Source organism: Urocitellus parryii, chromosome 6, assembly GCF_045843805.1.
Source record: "Urocitellus parryii isolate mUroPar1 chromosome 6, mUroPar1.hap1, whole genome shotgun sequence".
In the NCBI taxonomy this organism is placed as follows: Eukaryota; Metazoa; Chordata; class Mammalia; order Rodentia; family Sciuridae; genus Urocitellus; species Urocitellus parryii.
The window spans coordinates 106,805,087-106,827,725 of NC_135536.1; the positions used below are offsets into that span (position 1 = coordinate 106,805,087).

At 32.7% G+C, this 22,639-nt stretch overlaps 1 protein-coding gene across 2 annotated transcripts in view; it reads right to left on the reverse strand.

Annotated features, from left to right (window-relative positions):
- The window catches only part of Vps13c (vacuolar protein sorting 13 homolog C), a 171,100-nt gene that overhangs the window by 46,675 nt on the left and 101,786 nt on the right, over positions 1-22,639 (reverse strand). For both annotated transcript variants that reach the window (XM_026384841.2, XM_026384843.2), the window contains exons 46-60: positions 19,241-19,391; positions 16,777-16,889; positions 13,848-14,017; positions 12,185-12,432; positions 10,804-11,033; positions 9,499-9,591; positions 8,370-8,735; positions 7,865-7,951; positions 6,408-6,557; positions 5,981-6,245; positions 5,412-5,572; positions 4,359-4,480; positions 3,347-3,641; positions 1,770-2,159; positions 172-276 (exon numbers count right to left, since the gene is read on the reverse strand). In XM_026384841.2, coding sequence (XP_026240626.2) covers positions 172-276; positions 1,770-2,159; positions 3,347-3,641; positions 4,359-4,480; positions 5,412-5,572; positions 5,981-6,245; positions 6,408-6,557; positions 7,865-7,951; positions 8,370-8,735; positions 9,499-9,591; positions 10,804-11,033; positions 12,185-12,432; positions 13,848-14,017; positions 16,777-16,889; positions 19,241-19,391 — 2,946 coding nt within the window. The remainder of the gene's footprint in view (positions 1-171; positions 277-1,769; positions 2,160-3,346; positions 3,642-4,358; positions 4,481-5,411; positions 5,573-5,980; positions 6,246-6,407; positions 6,558-7,864; positions 7,952-8,369; positions 8,736-9,498; positions 9,592-10,803; positions 11,034-12,184; positions 12,433-13,847; positions 14,018-16,776; positions 16,890-19,240; positions 19,392-22,639) is intronic.

Below are 22,639 nucleotides of genomic sequence, written 5' to 3' on the forward strand. Positions count from 1 at the left end.
TGACAAATTCCACTTCTGCTTTATTAACAGTGATCGAAGAAACTGGTAAGAGAGACCTCTCGACATAATACTTTCAATTCTGATATCTGTACTCTTTAGGACCTAAGCTGTTTAACTGAATTGTGGGAATGGTGAATGGAGTCCAGGGTAAATAGGCAAGTCGACTCTTACCAGGTATTCCATATTGTTGGCAGGACACTTCACACACCCATAACTTCCCACTGTATCCAATGAGAAACTATTGGACCAAGAACTAGTTGAAATTTTTAACTGAACCTGTAACAGAGAATAAAATCATTATATAAAAAACCTGAAAGATGATATTCATTTGATTTGATGGAAAGAACTACAAGAAATTTCTTCAGTATCATAGGACACAAAAATACAATGATAGCCATACTGCAAATGAATAACAGAACCACAGAAAATACTATGGGATGACAACCACAGCACAGCTCTGATTTTCCCATTTACCTAAGCAATGAGTATAGTGAACTGAAGAGACTGTTTTTTTTGTTTTTTTGAAGTTGTAATGCAAAATGATATGTTCCAGTGTTAGATTTATTATATAGAGTTAACAGATTCTTAACAGTTTGAGAACTCTGAGAATTCATCTTTAATACTATTCAGCAGGCACTAAATGAAAGGTATTGTGAAAGTAAGAATGGGAGAAAGGAGGACCCAGTTCCTGTCTTCAATGAGCAACTGGACCAAACAGAGAACAAGAAATACACACTAGTAATTATGATGCAAGACTCAATGTGACAAGAGCCATACAAAAGGTACAAAATGCTATCAAGGAGAAGATAATGACGCTAGGATTTAGAGAATGTCTTACAGAAGAAGACATACCTGTGCACCAGATTTAGTCTCACCCATATCTACCCAACTAGATTATTAAAAAAAAAAAAAACTGAGGATAACCAGAGGTCAGACACATAAACAGATAAGCACCACTCCAAAACAGTGGATCTCAAAGTGGTCCTCAGACCAGCAGCATCAGCATCACCAAAGTATTTATTAAGGATGTGGTCTCTCAGGCCCTACTCAGAAAGACTGAATCAAACTCACTTTTGGGGACATAATTCAGTAAATAGCTTTAGAAGCCCATTCTAATGTACACTGAAATTTGAGAACTATTCTGAGAGAACATGAGTGGTATGTCCAGATTTATTTAAAATAGTCAGAAAATCTTCACACATATCAGGCCTAAGCAGAATGCCAAAGGTCAAGCTATAGATAACCAGGAAAGATGAGGGAAACAGGAAAAGGGTAGGGGAAGAGGCTGTCTAGGCAGAAGGTGAGGCATATGCAAAAGCCTAGAAGTGAGCACATGGGAAAGTAAAGAAGGCAGATGTGCATCTGAAGAGGAAAGAAGGGACCAGGACATAAAAGATCAGGCTCAAGCTTTAGGCTTCTCTTCCCTAGCTTAATGCTTTGCCCACCGAAGACTCAGCTAATATAAGTAAATCCAGTCACCGTATCTTTAGAAATGCCTTATCACCAGGAAAGTATATGAAATAAAACTATTTTATCTGTCATGAATTTAAGAACAGAAGTAATGCTACAGATAGGAGAGAAAGAGCAACTGAGTCTTAGCAAACTGCTGTTGTTCCTGCCATCCCACTTGATTTTGCATTCCTTAATGTCCCACTGGACTTAATTCATACCGATGGTACTTAAATAAACAGGGAAGCATAGTGTCAGGTTCCCAAGTTTCTAGAGAAGAGATTCTCCTATTTAAACTTGCTTTATGAACAGAAACATACCTTGTTTTTACTAAAAATGTTCTTCTTCTTAAAAGAGAATAAAATAATGTCCCTAAAATCAGCTGGATGTTTCACGTGAATATCTTCTGAACGATACTGAAGAACACGAGAAGTCTTGTTGATCAACCAATAGGGACTAAACACAGAGAGCACCAATCGGCTGCCAATTCGCCTGACATGTATGGACAGATCGACTGTCATCACATCTGTGGAGTCGGAAGAAAAGCACACAACAAAGAATTCGGGAAGTGTATCACATATGCGGAAATGTCCATTCCAGTTTTTGCCCAGGTATTTCACCAGGACTAATTCCATGATCTCTCCACTGATTCGTGAATGTAAAACATCAGCAGTACTGCCTTCTGTTAGTTCATGAGTTTCTGCTGTTCCCTAAAAATAAACACACAAAAAAATTTGCTCAGCAATTTTTGAAACTTTTGAAATAGCAAAATCCATGTTTTACACAAATGCTAAAGTAACTACCAACTCTTCAAACAAGAACCTTGTTCAAATATTATGACAACCCAGTAATCATTAAGGACAAAAAAGAAAACACTATGCCATAGCCACAAGCAGCACTATCTTTTGGCCATTAATAGGCAAACAATCATAAGTTTTGATAAAATATTCATACCTATGTCAAGAATCCTGGGCTAGATTCAGAAATCCTGGCTATTGTCCACCAGAGCTACATCATTAAATAAGCCACTTAAGTGCCTGGGCTTCAGTTTCATCCTCTATTTAAATATCACACCTGATGGTTCCATAAGGATGGAATATGGAAAGTGATATTGAACTACTCTGACAAGTTATCTATGGTGTAATTTTTTCAAAATAAATAATAGCAAAATATAAAACAGGGTTTCTTACTAAAACTGTCTTTTGTATAAATACTATTTAGTTCATTTAATTAATTTGTGTCTGCACAACTCAGGAATAGCTCATTGTTAGATTAAAAAAAGATTGAGGTTCCATACACTATGAATTTAAAATATCATAGCATGTACAAATTCGAAAGTATTTATTATACCCCACTACTAGGGAAAATATTTCTTATTATTTAAGGCAGTAATTACTTTTGTTTTCATTAGAACTGTAGAACAAATAATCATAATATTAACTCTTTTAAATAAAAACTTTAAGATGAAGTATTTTCTCATTGACTTTTTCACCCCTTTAGATAATAAAATTTTACTTAATGAATGAAAAGATGACTATGGTTCTGACAGATGTAGTAAGGACAAGTATTAGGGATTGAGGAACTAAAGTGCCTAGGTTTAAATCCTGGCTCAAATACTAAGTGGATATGGGTTGGGCCAATCATTTAACCTCTCCGTAACTCAGTTTCCTCATCAGTATCTACTACAAAAAGTTACTGTAAAGACTGAACATGCCAATACATGTAAAGTACACAATACAGCTCCTGACATATGAATGCTATGCTGCTTTTTGCTATCATTAATATTATTAAAGCATTATCAACTATGCTATATAAAACACGGACTTCAATTAAAAATGCTATAAAACAAAACTAGAGTTCATTTTATACAATAATAAAAGCTAAACAAGAAATATACCTCAAGTAAATATCTTAAAGAATAGGGGAGAAGATTCCGCAGAGTGAGAGGAGGGTAAAGATGAATAATGTAAGCTGGATCCCAATCTTCCCCATGTGTGCTGATATAGCTTAATTCATCAGGCACAGCAACTGTATTCACTATGAGAGGCAGGAAGTTGACTTCCACTGATGGACACTGCAACCTGCATCTGACTTCCCTGCTTCTGTGAAGTTCTTCTTTCCAGGAAATATAAGTGGTAGATTCTTTGTACTGATGCTCTAAGATTCCAGCTGGTTGAATAAACAATTGACATCTGCAGAAAAAGAAACCAGGGAAGAAAAAGTTTTAATTGAGATATAAGAAAAATAATCTCATTAAATCTTCTTGATAACTCTACAAAATAGGTACTATTATTCTTCTCTTTACAGGTTAGGAAGTCTTAGCTAAGAAAGGTTGGGAAACTTGCCCATAGTCACACGTCTAACTCACAGAGGAACTTTCTGGGAAAAAGCACTCTGTAAACAAGGGCAATGTAAAATTTTTTTCATTTCAAATACAAAGGCAGTCAGATAAATATAGATCTCAGATAATTCTAAAACATCAAATATATATAAAAAGAAGGCATTTCATCTTGCAAGTTCATTAATAATATAAATGTGTTTTTCTGTACTTAAAAACTGTCTTAAACCTAAAACTGCTTTTATAGCTCTTACATTATAAAAATATAAGGTTATTTTTTTCCAGAAAAAAGATGCCTAGCCAGGCACAATGGTGTATGCTTGTAATCCCAGAGACGCTGGAGGGTAAGGAGGATTATCACAAGGTCAAGTCCAGACTCAGCAATTTAGTGAGACTCTGCCCCACAATAAAAAAAGAAATAAAAAGGACTGGGGATGTATTTCAGTGGTAAAGCACCTCTGGGTTTAATAACCCATACCAAAAACCAAAACAAAACAAAAAAACAAAACATAAAATTCAAAATATATATTATAAAGTTTTTAAAGCTTTATATATTCAATGAAATATCTACCTATATGAATTTAAAGGAACATGGAACTCCTCTTCAGGTCTGGCTATTCCAATGCGCTCCAATAGCTTAATATTCTTGACAAATTTATAGATGATAAATGCAATAGAGAAATGGTTTTTAATCTGTTAGACAAAAGGACATACAATAGTTTAAAAAGGATAAACAAATTAAAAAGCTGCACATAATTACTTTTAGGTCTAGAAGTTTTCAAACCCAATATTGGAATTTTCATTGGTAATTGAAAATTTTAGGATAGATAAGTGCAATTTATGTATATTAAACTTGAGATCTAAATAAAAATTAAGATATTCACATACTCCTATAATTACATGCTTCTGTTTATTTTAGTTTATCATACTAGCTTTCAAATATGCATTGCTCTTTGACAATTTCAGTCAGATTTTCTCCATTACAACCATTTATGTATGCATCATATGACTAAACTAAATAGAAGAGCAAAAGCTATTTGAGAAGTACAGTATAAGTCTATTCTTGACTACAGTACATTTGCTGGAATCAATAATAGAGATTAATTGCCAAAATTTGAAATCTTTTCAATTTTTATCTGATGTTATAGAAATGAAGAAATGTCCTTTTGATGATCATATATTGATCAGATCCCAAAATCTATAATAATGTGCAAAAGAAGAAAAATGTTCAATAAAGCCTTAAAAGTAGAAAATATTTATAGATTAAAATGCTAAATTCTTTTCAGGAAAGTAGATAATTCCAATATTTCTTCATATGCACTTGAAAAATGTGATTCCAAATATTGTACAAAGAGAATGAACTATTATCCTAATCTACAACTAACGATAATTACAATATTCATCAGTTCTGAATTTTTAAAAGAATACAAAACAATTTCATTAATTTAAAAGCAGGAGATAACAAATGTATCAGACATTTAAAATAAAGAATAATACAAAATCAAGTTATAGAGTAGGAGCCTTTTCAGTGCACTATAATGAAGTTCTACTATATATTCTTCTATTTGGCTAAACAATATTTTCTGCTTTAGAGAAAGTGACACAATTCACTCCAAAGCATTACCTGCAGGGGAGAACGCAGGGTAATTACTTTATTCCCTTCAGTTGCATCAATCTGTACCAAGACTGAATCAGAATGACTGGCATTGGGATTCCGTACATTGTACAATCGCCGTCCAGGTCTGGCAACAGGGATGTTTCCAACTTCTGTGTATCCATGCGGTACTAAGACAGAGCATAAGTGAAAATAAGTCCAAATATTTACTCATTAATAATCATCAGCACCTCAAAATAATGATGAATATTTTATAGAATTTGAGAAAGTAGTAATTACTGTCAATATTTTAGGACTTCGGAATATCATTATTTTCTCTCATTGAAATCTTATTCTTTTTGAAGCATACTAAAACTTGTATTACTAAAGAACATTGAAATAATCTAGTTTTGCAAAGTATTTCTTGAGTTTAATCTTTTTCAAGTTTTGAAGAAAATAAGACATTAGTTTATTAATTATTTACTCTAAACCTTTAGAAACATTGTCTCCCAAGATATCTGCTGCAAAATGTTTCTTTATCTCTTATCAAAAATAAGCCCACAGCAATTCCTAAGACACTCTTAAAATAACTAGCATACCAAAGGTCAGTGTGAAGAAGGAGCTTTCTTGACGGTTGAGTACACACACTTTCCCTTGATGTAAAGGTTCCATGCTGGCATATTCCAGCTCCAAGTTCTGACCAGCATCCACATCATAAATGCCACTTTTCTCAGGGGGGCCCATCACTCTGAGATTAGGATTTGGTTGCACCTTAATGGGAACACCTACAGCATTTTTTACCATAAAAGGAGCCCCGTCTTTTAAGGAGTAGTCAAAAGTAGAAGCAGCACCCTGTGAAAAACCCTGAAAAGGAATAAATCATCATCATTTTTACAATATGTATATTTCTTTCAAAAATTTTACCACTACTACACATTTTTTAACTAATTTTGATGACAAAAAATATCCATACATGTTTCATTCTCAAATTCTATTTAATATATTCCAAATAAGAATCAAACATACTTTTGCTAAATTGTTGAAAACACTAAGACAACTTTTGGATATTGTTATATTCATTGTATCTCCTGAAGAAATATGAATTGCCATTTGTGGCTCAGGAATAAAATCATCTCCTGGCATCAAACTTTTATCCTGTATTGGGTTCTTCTTTACCTATAATTAAACAATATAACAAATTTAAGTTATCAGTCAATAATAAAATTAAAATATAGTATTAAATCTTCTAAATTGGTTGCTTTACATTAAGGCTTTTCAAGTCTCATTTTTCAAAAATATTCAGAGCTTCCCACTGACTTAGTGGAGATGAGAAATCTTTCTTTCAGTGCATAATCCATGGGAAGATGCTTTTTAGAACCACAACATGAAACACTCAAAGTCAGCTACTAGATTTGCCTCCTGTGGATCTCCCAGAGTACAACTAATTACTTAGTGTGGCCTAAGTGATGATTATGAGTTGATTAGCAACCTAAGACAGCCCCAAAGTCTACATCAGTCCTTATATGGTGGTATCATCTGGAAATAAGTTTTTTCCTTCTGTTTTCTACAATTAACACATATACAAAAGTAATACTAGCTTTCAACCAGCCATCATATTCAACCTGTTGCAGTATCACAATCATGTTTTTATTCTAATAACATTTCAAAAAGCTGTAAAACATTCTTTGTTAGCCTCTTTACATCAGAGAGACAAATACCACTTCTACTTCATTCAAAGAAAACTGGGATCACAAGTTAAGTGAGTTCTCAACTTTAAGAAAAGAATTGGCTATGCCAGTTTCAGTGCACAACTCCTCAGTCAGGAGGCTTCCTAGGGAGGTATGCATTGACAATTTATTCAGAGTATATAACACCTTCCCGTTATTCTAGAAAAATGTGCTTTGGTATATAGGCTTCTGAAGTGCTCTCAAGTAATACCATAAAGAAGTAATACAAAAGACTTGTTCATAAATAATAATAAAATTCTCTCTCCACTTTTTTGGTCTGTCTCTTAAAAATCACTGAATATCTCAAAGAGCTTCTAAATTTATCTGAGTTACATCTACCTATATCCACACTATTCAAAATGAAAATATAGGATTTTAATACACATTTGAAAATGTTAGATTTAAGTTATTTAATGAACAATAACTATATAAAATATATAAATAGTGAGAAATGGGGCATTTACAAATCTCTTCAGCACCTGCCTTAAGAGATGAACTCTGATTTCTATTGTACTCAATCTGGCTCAATATTGTATTCAAGAAGTCCCTTGGAAACTCCATAGTTCATTCATGAGAGAATGAAGACAAAAATGATATGTGATGCCTGAGTATTACCATGAAAAGAGTTTTAATCACATGGACCCCTTGAAATGGCTTCAAGGATCCTGGACTGCATCTTGCGAATCCCTGAACTAAAAAATATTAATAAATATACAGAGTGTCACTCTATACAAAAATATTTTATGGTTTCCTTACATTAACTTTTAAATTCCATTGTCGCTTCTCCTCCACTCTCTCAATCAGTGGCTCCCACACAGCATGGATTTCATTGTAATAGTGAACCTGAAAAGTCAGAATTATAAGTTAGTCTTTCAACTTTAATTATATAACTCTGTAACCAGCATAGAAAAAAAAATATCAAAAACCATTTATAAACCCCACTGAAAGATACAAAAAGTGTCAAGTGTATTTCCCTTTATTCTTTCTTTATTGTCTTAAACAAATTATTTAGCCAAAGATTTCTTAAAATCAATTCTCACAATACAATTATACATCAATTTATACAAATTAAATGTTAAAATATATTATCTATTCATATATGTATTTGTTGTTACCATGCATAAACAAAAAATATATTATCTATTCATATGTATTTGTTGTTACCATGCATAAACAATAGCAACAAAAAATCTCATCTCTTGATTCTGCAATTGTACTTTCAAGAAGTTGGCTCTGAAGGTTCTAAATGATGTATCCATACCTGTAGTGTCATGTCAGCTGCAGCAGCCATCAGAGAAGTCCAATTTTTAATACTGCCTGAAAACTTAGATTCTGCCAGTAATAAAGGTACTGTTCGATGCCCAAGGCCACATTCTAAGGTAATCTGAACTGACTCCACAGTAATAGCACAATTTTCCTCTATCCGTGGTTGTTCACTGTCTCTGAAATTTTCTGTTAATTCTGTTGCGAAGTCAACACCAAGAAACCAAGAGTTATAATCACTAATAGATCTGACATCCCAAAGATTTTCCATTTCCTTAGATATGTCTTTAGATTCATCTTCTTTTGCCTTTGGAGACATAGCAGCCATGATTGTCATCACAGTATTAAGAATTATGGGTGAGATCTTTATAAAGGAAAGCAGAAAAACATTTAGAACAGATTCTTTCCCAGATGAGAAGAATTAATACATATATGATAGAACATTAAAAATTAATTAAAATTTTAAATACATTAAGTTCACAGCCAGAGAAAACATATTATTGGCATCAACTATCTAATTTTTGCATCCTTTGGAAAGAAAGAAAAATGGATTTCAGAAAACATTCTGAATTTCCATTTGTAACTGGGCACAAAGTCATATTTAAAGAATCTGAATGCCACTGAAGAATAGAGAATTTTTCAATCCTTTAAATTAAAAAAGCAAAATCTAAAAAGTTATTTCTAGCACACACCTGTCATTACAAATATTTTGTAAGTCAAATAAAGCATTTAATCACTCACTTATTAAACTGATTCAAATTTTACATCAAATAAAAGTCTAAAAGTAATTTATTTCAAATGAAGTAATGGCAACCTCATCTCACCACCCTTTCTTCCCTCTTTTTCTCCCCATTTCTCCTCTCCCCTCCACATGCATGCAAATATAATTGAGAAAACCACTCTGATCTTTAAAAAATATTAAAAAGTATCCTTTCAAAGGAAATCAAAATAAACATTTACATTAAAGAAAATGTCTTTTAATGTTACAGGTCTTTGATTTTTCAAGATGACTAACACAATGCTGGAGTGTTAAGAGACATCAAAAGATACCATTTTAAGTAACCGCAAATACACAACATTGTTAGAAAAATAAGAATTTACACCCAAAGAACATGATAGGTACTAACCTTAATTATAAATTCTTTAACCATAATGTTTATGTTTTGTTTTCCTGAGGCCCATGTACATTTTTCCATAAATAATGAGCAGGGCTGTAAGACCTAGAAACAAATAAATGAAATTCACACTTCCTTAGTAACAGTTTCAGTAAATGTGTAACAGACCCTTATGAGAGCTACCTCTTACTCAAGCTTACTATTAATAGCAAAAAAGGAAATCAAATTAACTAAGAACTTTGTAGGAGGGCTTCTGTGAACTATGACAAATCTATGAACGTTGTTAAAGAACATTTAACAGTTCTCATAACTTTTTTCATTCTAAATTGTTAAGTAACAATGCAACTTATTATTAGAAGTTTAAAATGTTTCCTTTTGCTAAAATATTTTCATTGATACCCTCTGTAAAATATATTTTTGAGATATCTATAAAAATGAACTAATAACTGTAGTAAGGTAGATAAATGACCATTTTCAGATAATTAACAATTTAGTCTTGAATACCACCAAAAGTCCTTATTAGAATGAATCTCAAATCTTCGAAACTGATTAAAATGATGAAGTCTATATTCTTATTTACAATTAAAGAAACAAAATAATTTTGCCCCAAACTAAATGGGGTAATTACTATGGCATAATAATTTTGAAAAAATTAGGATGAGCTTTCAATGAAGTGATTACTATAAGCCTTCTGTGACATATCAAAAGATGATCTGTCAAAGAACATTTCATGATAAAGTATAGATGAAGCCTAGAACTATATTTTTATGCAAATCTCTCAGCCCACAAATTTTTAAAAATTTAAACTAACACTGCCAATGAGTCAAATAACAGTGGTCCTTTTATCATAAAAATTATCACTAACATTAAAAAATAATTGGTGTTAATTGTTAATTAACTAAAATCATAATTTTTCAATAATGATATGAAAATAACTGAAATTAACTTTTAATAACAGAAGAACACCATCTATTTTGGTTCTCTGACTCCAACTAAATTTTTCATTTCAAGATTAAATACTCATTCATTCTCTTTTTGGGCATACCACAGAGAACAAAACAATAGCTAAAACAAAAAATACTGATGTGTACTACAATTCAAATACTATTTAATAGAAGATAATATAAAGAAAACTAGTCTGAAGGTAACTCCTACTTTTATTACCAGCAGCTATAATTAAGTTATTTAACATCTTTGGAACTTAGTATCCTTATCTGAAAAACCCCAAGGTTTTAGTAAATAATCTGTAAAGTCCTTAAGAGCTCTCCTACTTAGGATTCTGCCCTTCTCAAAATTATGATCCAAGGCAATTCTTACTGTGGTAATGTTTTTCCCTCTCTTTTCTCTGAGAAAAGGGCAAGCGAGCACTTTCAGATCTCTCACAGAAGCTTCCATCATTTGCTCAAGTTCAGATGTTGACAGAGAGAGGTTACACTGGAAGGAAGCTGTCAGAGCAGGAGCATCAGCCTTTGTCAGGTTGGCAACAAACACCACTTCCGGATCTGTGATCATGGCCTTTAAAGTTATATTTGGTCTTACAGAATCATCTGCAGAAACAAAAAAGGGAACAAAAATTTTTTAAAGTAAATTTTCACTTATCTACACATCATCTACTAGTTACTAAGTTGTTCTCATTATTCTTAATATGATGGATATGTTGAAGTTAATACTAGTAATTGGTTTATCAACACTAATTATTAAATGATATTATAAAATGCTGATTGTACAAGAAAACATAATTTGAAACCTGTTTAAAAAAGATCATTCTCACTTTGATATTTGATTTAGTTGGGAATAATGGTGTTTTGAAATTCTTGGGCCAGAATTAAGGTATGTGCTTGTATACACATATGATAATGTTTTATGCTATGCTGAAGCAGCAAGGAGGGGAAAACTAGAGAAAGAACTATCAGGGGAAAAAAAAGACGCTGGTAAAGCAGTTAAACTGTTGTCATTTGGTTTCATCCCAAACTATATAATCAGTATCATATAATGTATAATATAAATATATTTAATGGGGCTAGAGATGTGGCTCAGTGGTAGAGTACTCATCTAGCACATGCAAGGCCCTAGGTTCGATCTTCAGCACCACATAAAAATAAAATAAAGGTATTGTGTCCAAATTACAACTTAAAAATAAATAAATAAATAAATTTAATATGTAAATAACTACAGAGATATCAAGAATGATTACTACTTAAGAAACATTAAAAGTAAATGGAAAAATAACATTTGACCTTGCCAATAAAAGTTAGTTTTCCAATCTTGCTGGGTGCTGCACTGGAGAAAAAAAATGCCTGATCTTAAATAATTATAAATGAATACAGAAAATCACTGATTTACTTGGTAATGCTAGAATATAAAAAATTACAGAGTTGAAAGTGACTTCAGCATACATCTAGGTCTGACACTGGTAAATTTTCTGACACTTTAAAGTATTAAAGGTGATAGGGTAGTCATGCTAGGTCTCATTTTATCTTTTCAATTGCTCTTCAATGTGCTACAATTCTTTAAAGTCCAATATATTTCTACTATACCTTGCTCTTCAAAATATTTTCTCACTAAAGCTTTTATATAGAATATGTTTAAATTTGAAAGTCTAATTTACTTTCTCAAATTTTCTACTACTCTTTCCTTCTGTTTGTAATTTTTGTTAAAAAGCACAAGTAGTCATCTCTAACAGGTAAATTCTGCTAACCTTTCTCTATCTTGACTTTTCCTGTGGCAGTCTGTCTTGGTGGAATCTGTATTTCTTTTGCCATGTTTTCAGGATTCTGCGGCATGGCTTTGATAAAGAAATCTGCCACAGTCATCAGAAACTCCACACTGGCACATACATATAGCTTGTCAAGAACAGCTTCAATTTGACTTCCATTTTTGTCTTGTTTGTAACTTATATCAATCATAGAACTGTTGTTATCTTGGTCATTCTTTTTGTCTATCATCCTGAAACAAACAAACAAACAAACAAACACCATTCATTATTTTAGTTCTGCTGAAATAAAAAAGATGAAAGTTTTCCTATACATTTTAATGATCTTTCTTTCACCTTTCAGTTTATAATCTGAATAGAAAACAGGACAGTGTTAACTGGTATGTAATTACCTAATCAGCAACCAAGACATGGTCTCCTAATCCCCAAAGTAAGATTTATGTGATTAAGCAATAACAGAATATTTTAATTAGAATGCAATATTAAAAACACCAATGATTGGGGCTGGGGTTGTGGCTCAGAGGTACAGCGTTTGCCTCCCACACATGGGAGGCTCTGGGTTCCATCCTCAGCACCACATAAAAATAAATGAATAAAATAAAGATATTGTGTCCAATTAAAAAATAAATATTAAAAAAATAAACAGCAATGATTGCTGGAAACAAATTTAGGCAATTAACAAAACATATCAATGTGGTTCATAAAATTTATAAGACAACCTCTGTTTTATTAAATAAAATCTTGCTGAAGGAATTTATTTCCAAAGATTATCCTATGCACTTTGATTTGAAAGTATTCACTGCAACTCAAATCAGCAAGTGTTTATTAAGTGTCTTCACAAATAGTTCTTACACATCTTTACATGGTCTAGGAAGACCAGACTACCAAACAGATGGTGGCATTTATCAACCTTACCTACAGAGTTGTGGACTGCTAGATATGAAATTTAAAAACTAGAAAAGCTGTGTGCATTAAAGCACTCTTTCTTCATTTATTAATTTCTCAGAAACATAAAGAACTCACAACTATCCAGTATGCATTCAGTGAAATCCAAGTTTAGTAACACAGGTTTTTTTCCGTTAAAAAAAAAAATCAAGTACAAAGTATTATGTGTCACATTAGAGAAAGGAATACAAATATAATTAGACTATCGTAGTCAGATATTTTTCCTCTTTATAGTAGGCTGATCTATAGTTAAACTTTCAAAATCTACATTGATAATGTTATCATGCTAGGGATTCAATTCCTACTAAAAGTAAAACAAAATTTGCAGAATTGTTTTGAAAGACACAGGCCAAAAAAATATATATACATATCCATAGCTTTAAGACTGCCTATAGGAGATAATTTGGGAAAATATATTACCAACATATCACTCATATGGATTTAACAATTAAAATTCATATTCTCTTAGTCCTCATTTTCAAGATGGTACTCCATTTTACTAATAAACTTCCCTTTCATTTAAACTAAATTAAATCAAATCTAAAGCTAAATTTGATATTAGCACTACTTCTTAATGCAATTCAAATCACAAAGTATGACCAGAAGACAGAGATCTCTTTTGATGATCCCACTCCCAAATGCCTGGTAACAATACCAAATGCAAAGTCAACCTTAATGTACAGCAAATTCAGGCCTGACAAACCTTGATGTTGCTCTCTCAATGCCTTCTCTGAGATCATCAAGGGTGCATGTCTTAAGTTTAAGGCTGACATTCACTGAACCATCCTTGAACATCTTCCCTGCAGAGGCCATCAGATACAGTCTGAGCTCACCAAGACGGAAACTGTCATTATGAAATGCAAGTTTGGATTCCTGTGGTGTATTTTTCAAGCAAAAAAATAAATTATCTTTAAATATTACATACTTATTTTTAAACATATTTCTTAATTCAGAGCCTAAAAACAAATCAATTTTACAGATTTTTAAAAGTATTAGTGCTGGAACACACAAATGGATCCAAGAATAATATGCATGCTTACGAATATAGACATGTATACAAGTAAATACATGTATGTATGTGCTGACATTCAACAATGGTTAATATATAAAATTAACTTGATACACAGTCTGATGGAAATAAAAATAACCATGAAACATTTGTGTCAGTTAATCACATGATCTACTAAATATTTAAAGAGCTCTTCTATTTAAAAAAAAAAAAAAGTGGTAAGAACTATGGAGTTTATGAGAAAGGACCAGGTTGATAGGTGATCTCCATGAGCTTACAGATTAAAGAAACATCACAAAAACACAACTGTAAATTGTGAATGATAAAATACCTTGTGATAAATAGTAATTTTATTATTATTTATATCTTTCCACATTTCAATATTATCAAACATTGGATATTAATTCCAAATTTATTCAATATTAAGTGACTAGGTAAAGAATATATATAATGAAAACTAAAAAGTCAAATAGATCATTATGGGATAGGAAAAATTCATGGAGAAAGTGAAAACTTCACTGCACATTGGTGGCTAAATGGGATTAAATAGCTAAGAGGGTAGAAGACATTCTACATTGGATAAAAACAGTTGATGTTTCAAGATGCGTTTCAGGGCACCAAGTAGAGTGATTAGGCTTGAAAATTCCAATTTAAGGATGCTAGGGAATGAAATTAGAAAGAAAAACAGAGGCCTAATTAAGATCTCAAATCTCACAATAAAGATTTAAACTTTTATTTATAAGAAAAGGGGTCTCAGTTCTTACTCCACCATAACACAAAAGTCTAAGTACTCTAAGAAAAATGAGATTTCATAAAGAACAGATCCCATCTAATAAACCAAAAGCAAAAATACTTCATGGAAGTAAAGGACATCAGTCACAGCTTCTCAGTTGGGTCCATGGCCTTGGTGAGAGGTATGCTGGTGATGTGCAATCCTTGGCACACTGGTTACTCTACACCTTCACTATTCCAGACAGTTTATTACATGCAAGTAGGTCAGAATGACATCATTATTGGGAAATTTCTAATACATTTAACTTATAAAAATGGAAATAATTCACAAACTTCTGTTCTGTAATTATGGTTAGAAATGACCTGTGACAATATAATGATCACAACATATAATGTTTCCTAATACAGTTACTGATATAGACAATTTGGACCCACTGGATGTATCTTTGTTGTTGTTATTTGTTTTTTTTTTTCCTTTTCATAAAGGGACACATACATAAACACTGAATGTTCCTATGTAGAACGGGAATTCGCAAATGGTTCCATGGATTCACTTAAGACACTGAACTTGTACCAGTGTCTAGGATGGATGAAAGGAAGCCACTGCAGTACATGTGTGAGCCACTAAGGGTTTCAAATAAAGCATTGTGAGAATTGACAGAACAGAACAACATTCAGTCAAAAAAAAAAAAAACTGATAGAACTCAGTGTTTAAATGAATAAGAAAAGAGAACAAAGAAGAAGCAAAGAAGATAGCAAGATTCTAAGTCTGGGGAACCAGCAAATGACCATCCTTAAGGGAAATGAAGACCGAATTTAACTGTCCATTTTCTACTAGGTCATTTACTGATGTTTTCATGAATATTAAACATTAGAAATGAAGGCAGTTTACTGCACAAATGACAGACATTAGCACAAAGCTCAACAGCAACAATATATGAATACTATCTAATTTTTAGAAAACATTATGAAATATGAATTTGTGTATAAAAATGAAAATTAACAACAGATGCAATGCCTATACATTATATGACATATATTATGGATATTAACATGATATAATTAACTGATATAATAAAATGTTTTTAGAAGACTATATATAATTAATAGCTTTCTAAAATACCAACAATATATTATTTAGTTCAAATCATTATGGCACTAGACTTCCAATTTTTTAATTGGAATCCTTTTTTTTTTTTTAAAGAAAGAGAGAGAGAATCTTTTTTGTAGATGGACACAACTCAATGCCTTTATTTTTATGTGGTCTGAGAATCGAACCAGGGTCCCGCCCATGCTAAGCGAGTGTTCTACCGCTGAGCAACAATCCCAGCCCAATTGGTATTCTTAATATAAATCTACCATATATAACATCTATTCAATATAAACATAATTAATGCTTATATCATAGATAATCATGAATTTAAAAATAATCATCTAAGGCTCCAAAGCCACTACTAAATTATTTTTATTAAATAGGTTTATATATATACAAATAAACACACAACCTATGTAATAAAATTGAGCGTATAATTAATCACTCATAAATAAAAGTCCTCCGTTAGCAACAGTGCAAAATGTGCTTTGGTGCTGATGTTACTTAAGAAGAAATGAACCCTGAATGATTTTCCTTAGCATAATAAACACTAAAACAGTGAAGACCTATTAAAAAATTTTTAAAGGGTCATATAAAAAAAATGCCAGGGGCTAGGGTTGTAGCTTAGTGATAGAGTGCTTGCCTCACATCTGTGGGGCACTGGGTTTGATCCTCAGTACCACATAAAAAATAAATAAAAATATGTGTCCATCTAAAACTAAGAAATAATATTTTTTAAAAATGCCAATATTCTAAAACAAAGCAAAGAATTTTTCTCTACAGAAATTTAATACACACCTGATTGATATCATTGTTATAAAGGACAATGGAGAGAGATTCAAAATGAAAGTCATATTGGAGAGTAACATTCTGGCCCACAGAAGGTTTCGAGTCTGTCAAATGTTCTTGATCTGATAGAACAAAAAGAAACATGAATATGAAATCTGGCAAGATTTTAAGTAGGTATATTGCTTTGTACATATTTAAAAGCTGGGACAATGATTTATTATTCTTAGTTTATATCCAGCTTCCTAATGTTCTTTAACTCATAAGACAATAAAAATGACAAGGATTATTCCATATATTTAGTACAGGGAAAAGTGGCAGAGGCAAATTATTCACAGCTTTAAAAAAGAGACACTATCTTATACAAAATAATCAAGACAACTTTTTAAAAAGTCCCTCCAAAGTTAGACTTATAACAGAGGTATAATTATAAAGGCACTTTGATCTAACTGATTCAAGCCATTCTCATACTTATAACAGAGTTTATAATTATAAAAGCACTTTTATCTAACTGATTCAAGCCATTCTCAAGTGATTAAGAAGTTGGAGTGCAGAAAAGCCAGATTTTTTGCCCTGTATTAGAGAGCAAAAGATACTCTGCTAGTCAAGCACTCTTCTCATTATCTTTATTTATCTGTATTACCTATTACCTCTATAAGAACAGAATGCAACTGTATTACCTATTACCTCTATAAGAATAGAATGCAACTCAACAGCAAAATATGTCAGGTGGGGAAGCCTTTGGAATTTAGTGAAGACATTTAGAGAAATATTTTAGTCTTCTGTCTCATTTTCAGACAGATAGGACAGATGAAACAGATTCTGCTTTCAAACACTTTTATAATATGATTCTATAATCCTTTTGGAAATTGATTCTAATTTTTCGATCATTCTATAGAAAAGGCCACTGTTGTATAATTTTAACAATGTAAGGCTTCCCCAAGATGGGAAACCCTAGTTTTTTTTTTTTTTCCTCTACTTTTCCTGAAAATAATGTATATTCCAATCTTCATTATTTTGCAGCTTCCACCTGAATTCACAAATTTTCCCAAGGGACACATCAAACATATAATGAGAACCAGATACAAAATTTGATCACAGCTGAACCTTATGAGATCATTAATCACATAAAGTCTGCCTGTCACGATTTATTCATCTCTACATAGTTTTGGTCTATAACAATGACCTGCTCATCTAGCATTTGTCTACATGGTAGCACAAACCCAACCTGGTGAGGAAATGCTGGCCTCACCAAGCTTATGTAACACCACTGTCTACCAGAAACCTTATTTTGCACACTGTTGTCATCATACGTTTGTGTAATTCCAAAGTATGCCTGGCCTTTCTATAGAAGAAGCAGTGTTGGTGAAATTCTATTAAGTGGCAGCTTTACCAAGTAAGCTGATGGTATGAAAACATTCTAAATGCCCAAGGAGTAGCCTGTGACCATATTAAAGACAAGAGGCATTTCATCTCTTTTTAGACATTTAAATATTAACCTATTTACAGTTTAATAAAACATTTAATAATACCAATGACTGTCAATAAAAAACAAGTAAAAGCATATTTCATGTAATTTGCTTAAGAAAGAACCATATTTTAGAATATATTTTAAACATATTTTAAAAAGAACATATTTTAAAAGAACATATATTAAAAGAACATATATTAAAAAGAACATATTTTAAAAAGAACATATATTAAAAGAACATATTTTAAAAATGGTTGAATTTGAAAGCTTCAGTAACTTTTAAAAGTTCAGTTTTAGTAGTCTGAAGATTCTCTGATATATCTGATTATATCATTTTCCCATAAAGTCAGATCTAAAGCGGTTACTATGAAAGAATGCATTCCTTTCTCACGGTTCTGACCTGTTAGCATGATTATTATTTTTTTTTTTTTTTAGGAGAGAGTGAGAGAGGAGAGAGAGAGAGAGAGAGAGAGAGAGAGAGAGAGAGAGAGAGAGAGAGAGATATTTTTAATATTTATTTTTTAGTTCTCGGCAGACACAACATCTTTGTTGGTATGTGGTGCTGAGGATCGAACCAGGGCCGCACGCATGCCAGGCGAGCGCGCTACCGCTTGAGCCACATCCCCAGCCCTGTTAGCATGATTATATCACACAAAGGGCCTTTTCTCTCTACATTATTTTCCGACCTTACTTCACTGTATGCCCACTTTGATTTTTCTCTCAAGGTATACACTACCTCAGTGCCTACTGAATTCAGCTTCTAACAACTATATGCAAATAAGCATCATGCAATCAAGGACAGATAACCCTTCCTCCTGTAGCATACAATGGGCACACCCCCTTCTCCAGGGGCTTAAAGAAGCAAATCTGGCCTTGGCAGATTTTCCACAGTAAACAATAGGATAATGAATCAATTTATACCACATTATGCTGGACAACTAAAATATACTAAATATAAATATCACATGGACAATAATCACTGCAAAAATCTTCATGGATTTGTACCTTTGAGGAAGACAGGACCACTCAGAATATCTTTCCTCACTCTTACAGCCTCCTGTACAGATTGTGTAGGGATTGGCTGTGAAGAAGCTTCTCCAAGATTTTCCAGCAAAATTTTCATTAAAACTGTTAAGTCATCTTCACTGAGAGCAACCTAAAAGCCACCAATAATTTGTTAACAGAAAGTAATAAAAAAATCCAGAATATGATGTCTTCCTCAAATTAAACAACTGTTCATGTCATTTATTTATTTATTTATTATTTTTAGTACAGGGGCACTTAACCACTTAACCAAGCCCAGATTGTTGGGTTTTTGTTTGTTTGTTTTTGTTTTTTTCTTTTTTGAAGACAGGGTCTCGCTAAGTTACTTGGGGCCTCCCCAAATCTGGTCATCTGTTTTAAAAAGAAAGACAAGAAGCTGTGAGAACAAACATCAGAAAAAAAAAAAAAATGTGATCTTGTTTAGTATGGGACTTCCTCTCTGTGTAAACAAACTTTTGCCTCTTCCCACAGCCCAGTCCTTGCCTCTGCCACTCCCACACCCTTCCTGCCTGGCATGTGACTCTGCTGCTCTGTTCCTAGACATGAGCTGTTCCCATTCCTGTCTCTCCATTCTGCCTCTCTTCTCACCCAGGACCAGCTCCCTCTTCTGCATTATTTACTCCCCTCCATATTCAACATCAGGAGAGTCCTGTTCAGTTTCTCCTGTTATGTGGTTGTATTCTCAGTATACATTCATCTGGACATACAAAAACAATCTATTTAATTTATTAAAAGTAACACCTCTAGAATAATAACAAATACAACTAACAAGTATTTTTTTAAACCAAAACATACACCAAGAAGGCAACATCCTATTAATCTTTTACCTTTACAAAGGGTATGAGTGACCCCCCCCCACCAAAAAAAAAAAAAAAAAGGACAAAGCTGCCAAGTCAGGTAGATCCCTATCAGCTTTACCAGATTCAAGTTTTGCTGAGGCAAAGATTCTCAGCTTCCTCAATTCAAGTCTTTTATTCTTTAAAATAGGAATAAAAGTATCTTCCTCACAGGTAGTTGCAGAATAACGGGAAGTAGCTCGAAATTTCCACGTCCATTAAGACTCATTAAATTAGTATTCCTGTGAAGCTGCTTATCCTTCCACCTTTTGTAAATTTTCTCTACAGACACAGTGGTCCAAAAGGTTTGTTTTAAGTTTTCATACATAATTTTACACAAGCAAGCATACATGCACAGTACTTTCTCCTCTGAATGCCACAGTAAACTCTGTCCCCACAGTTAAACTCTATGGCCTGGAAAATTGGTACTTCATTGCTTAATGGAAAATAGAGAGATATTTTAGCACAAGGTAATGGTCAAGAACTTGTTTGTAGCAAGCCCCAGTCCTCAGATAATAGTTGTGACACTGGTACCTCAGAAATTCCATTCCTGGATTTGAGCCTTGCTCCCTTTTCCCTGTCTCCTGTTTCCCTATCTCCCCACCTCCATTCAGCCTTTCATCTCAGCAAGTACCAGCATCTTCTACATTATTTATTCTCCTTCAATTTCAAATACAGGGAGACTGCTATTCAGTTTTTGGCTCCCACTAAGAAGTAAAAAGATTTTCTCAATTTCACATTGCTACATGTAATATCTTGTGATACCAACCAAAATATTACAGCTGCCTGAAGCTACTTCAGGATTTCCAGTTTGCTGTGGATAAAATGAACAACTGTATTAGATGTTAGACTGACCTTCAGTAAGTACAAATTACAATTATAAAAGGTAGCCCTACAGTTCTCTGAGAAAAGTCAAGCGGATTCACTGAAAACAACCTGTTGGTATTGGTCACCTAATGCTCTTTCTTAGCTACTCCTCAAACACAGGAAAACTATATAGTCCATGAATAAAGAGTATTTAAAGAAACCTAGATCACTGACAATTTAGGCAGTGAAAACCTTATCTGCTGTGGCTGCATTGTTGCATTAACAAGGGTGATCTTTGGGCTGAGGATATATAGCTCAGTTGTGCTTGCTTCAGAGTGCTTGCCTCCCATGCACAAGGCTCTGGTTTCAATCCACAGCACCACAAAAAAATAAAAAATAAGAAAAAAAAAGAAAGGGTCACTTCGGTTAAAGTCATAATCACACTTTTATGTTAACATGTTCTGCTACTGTTTTGGTTCTTTTAGAATATTTCAAGCACAAAGGAAAAGACAGAGTACACTATAATCAATCCCTATGTATCTACCACCTAGCTTTATGGAATCTTATCAAGTTGCTAAATTTCCTTCAGATCTTTATCCCCTTTAAAAATACAGTTGAAGTCCCATATGTACCTCTGTAAGATTATACTCCCTTCTACTTTCATCCCCATGGGAAGACACTATGCTAAATAATTATTTACTACTACTGCATGCCTTATAAACTATATATGTACATATATATGTCATATGTACCCATATACATACACACACACACACACACACACACACACACGTATGGCATCGCCACGCTGCAATTTTCAAATAATACAGAACTATCTTATCATTTTGCAATTTCCTTTTTTTCATTTTTGTATTTAACGTGTATTCATCTGTTTCATGCAGTTCTTAGTCATTCCTTTTTTATGCTTTACAATGTGCATACAGGGAAAGATTCTCCTACTGATAAGATATTTAGGTCTTACTTTGGCTTTCAGTAAACTTATAACTACATAATCTCTGCAAAGAGGGGTCAAATATTAGTCCTGGAATCTACTTTCTTCTAAGAGAGGATACTTATACTATGAAATAGAAACTATACAAAGAATATCCCCAAAAGACATAATTCAATAAATTCTTTCCATATAATATTTTGACCAATACATACATACAGAAACTTTCATTTCCCCAAGATCCAATTTTAATTTCTTTCCTAGTAGAATTTTACTACTTTCACCCTTCCTATGTTATCTCAGAACCAACTTGAAAGTAATCACAGATATCAAAACTACTAAACTACTAAATTTGCATACTGTTCAATCACTCTCTTATCCCAATCTTTGCTGTTTGGCTTCAAACTGTTTCACACCTAAGAATCACAGAAATCTTATACTTCCATGATGACCATTGACCAGTCTCATCTACTTCTGTGAGCTGAACCTAACCAGCTAACTTACCATCAAAAATACTGCTGCATTTATATGGTTACCAAATAAATACACTTGCCTATTCAGCATAATGTTCACTTTTCTTACTAAAAGGAGGTTTTTACACATAAAAATACTACAAAATCACTGTACTTAATATGTACAAATACTTCCAATCAAAAATTTTTTTAAAAAAACACAACTGAAGTGCTTTTGAATGTGTTTTATGAACACCACTCTGCACTCTCTTACAATTTAGCTATGTTATGACTTTAGTAAAATTTTCCAAAATTT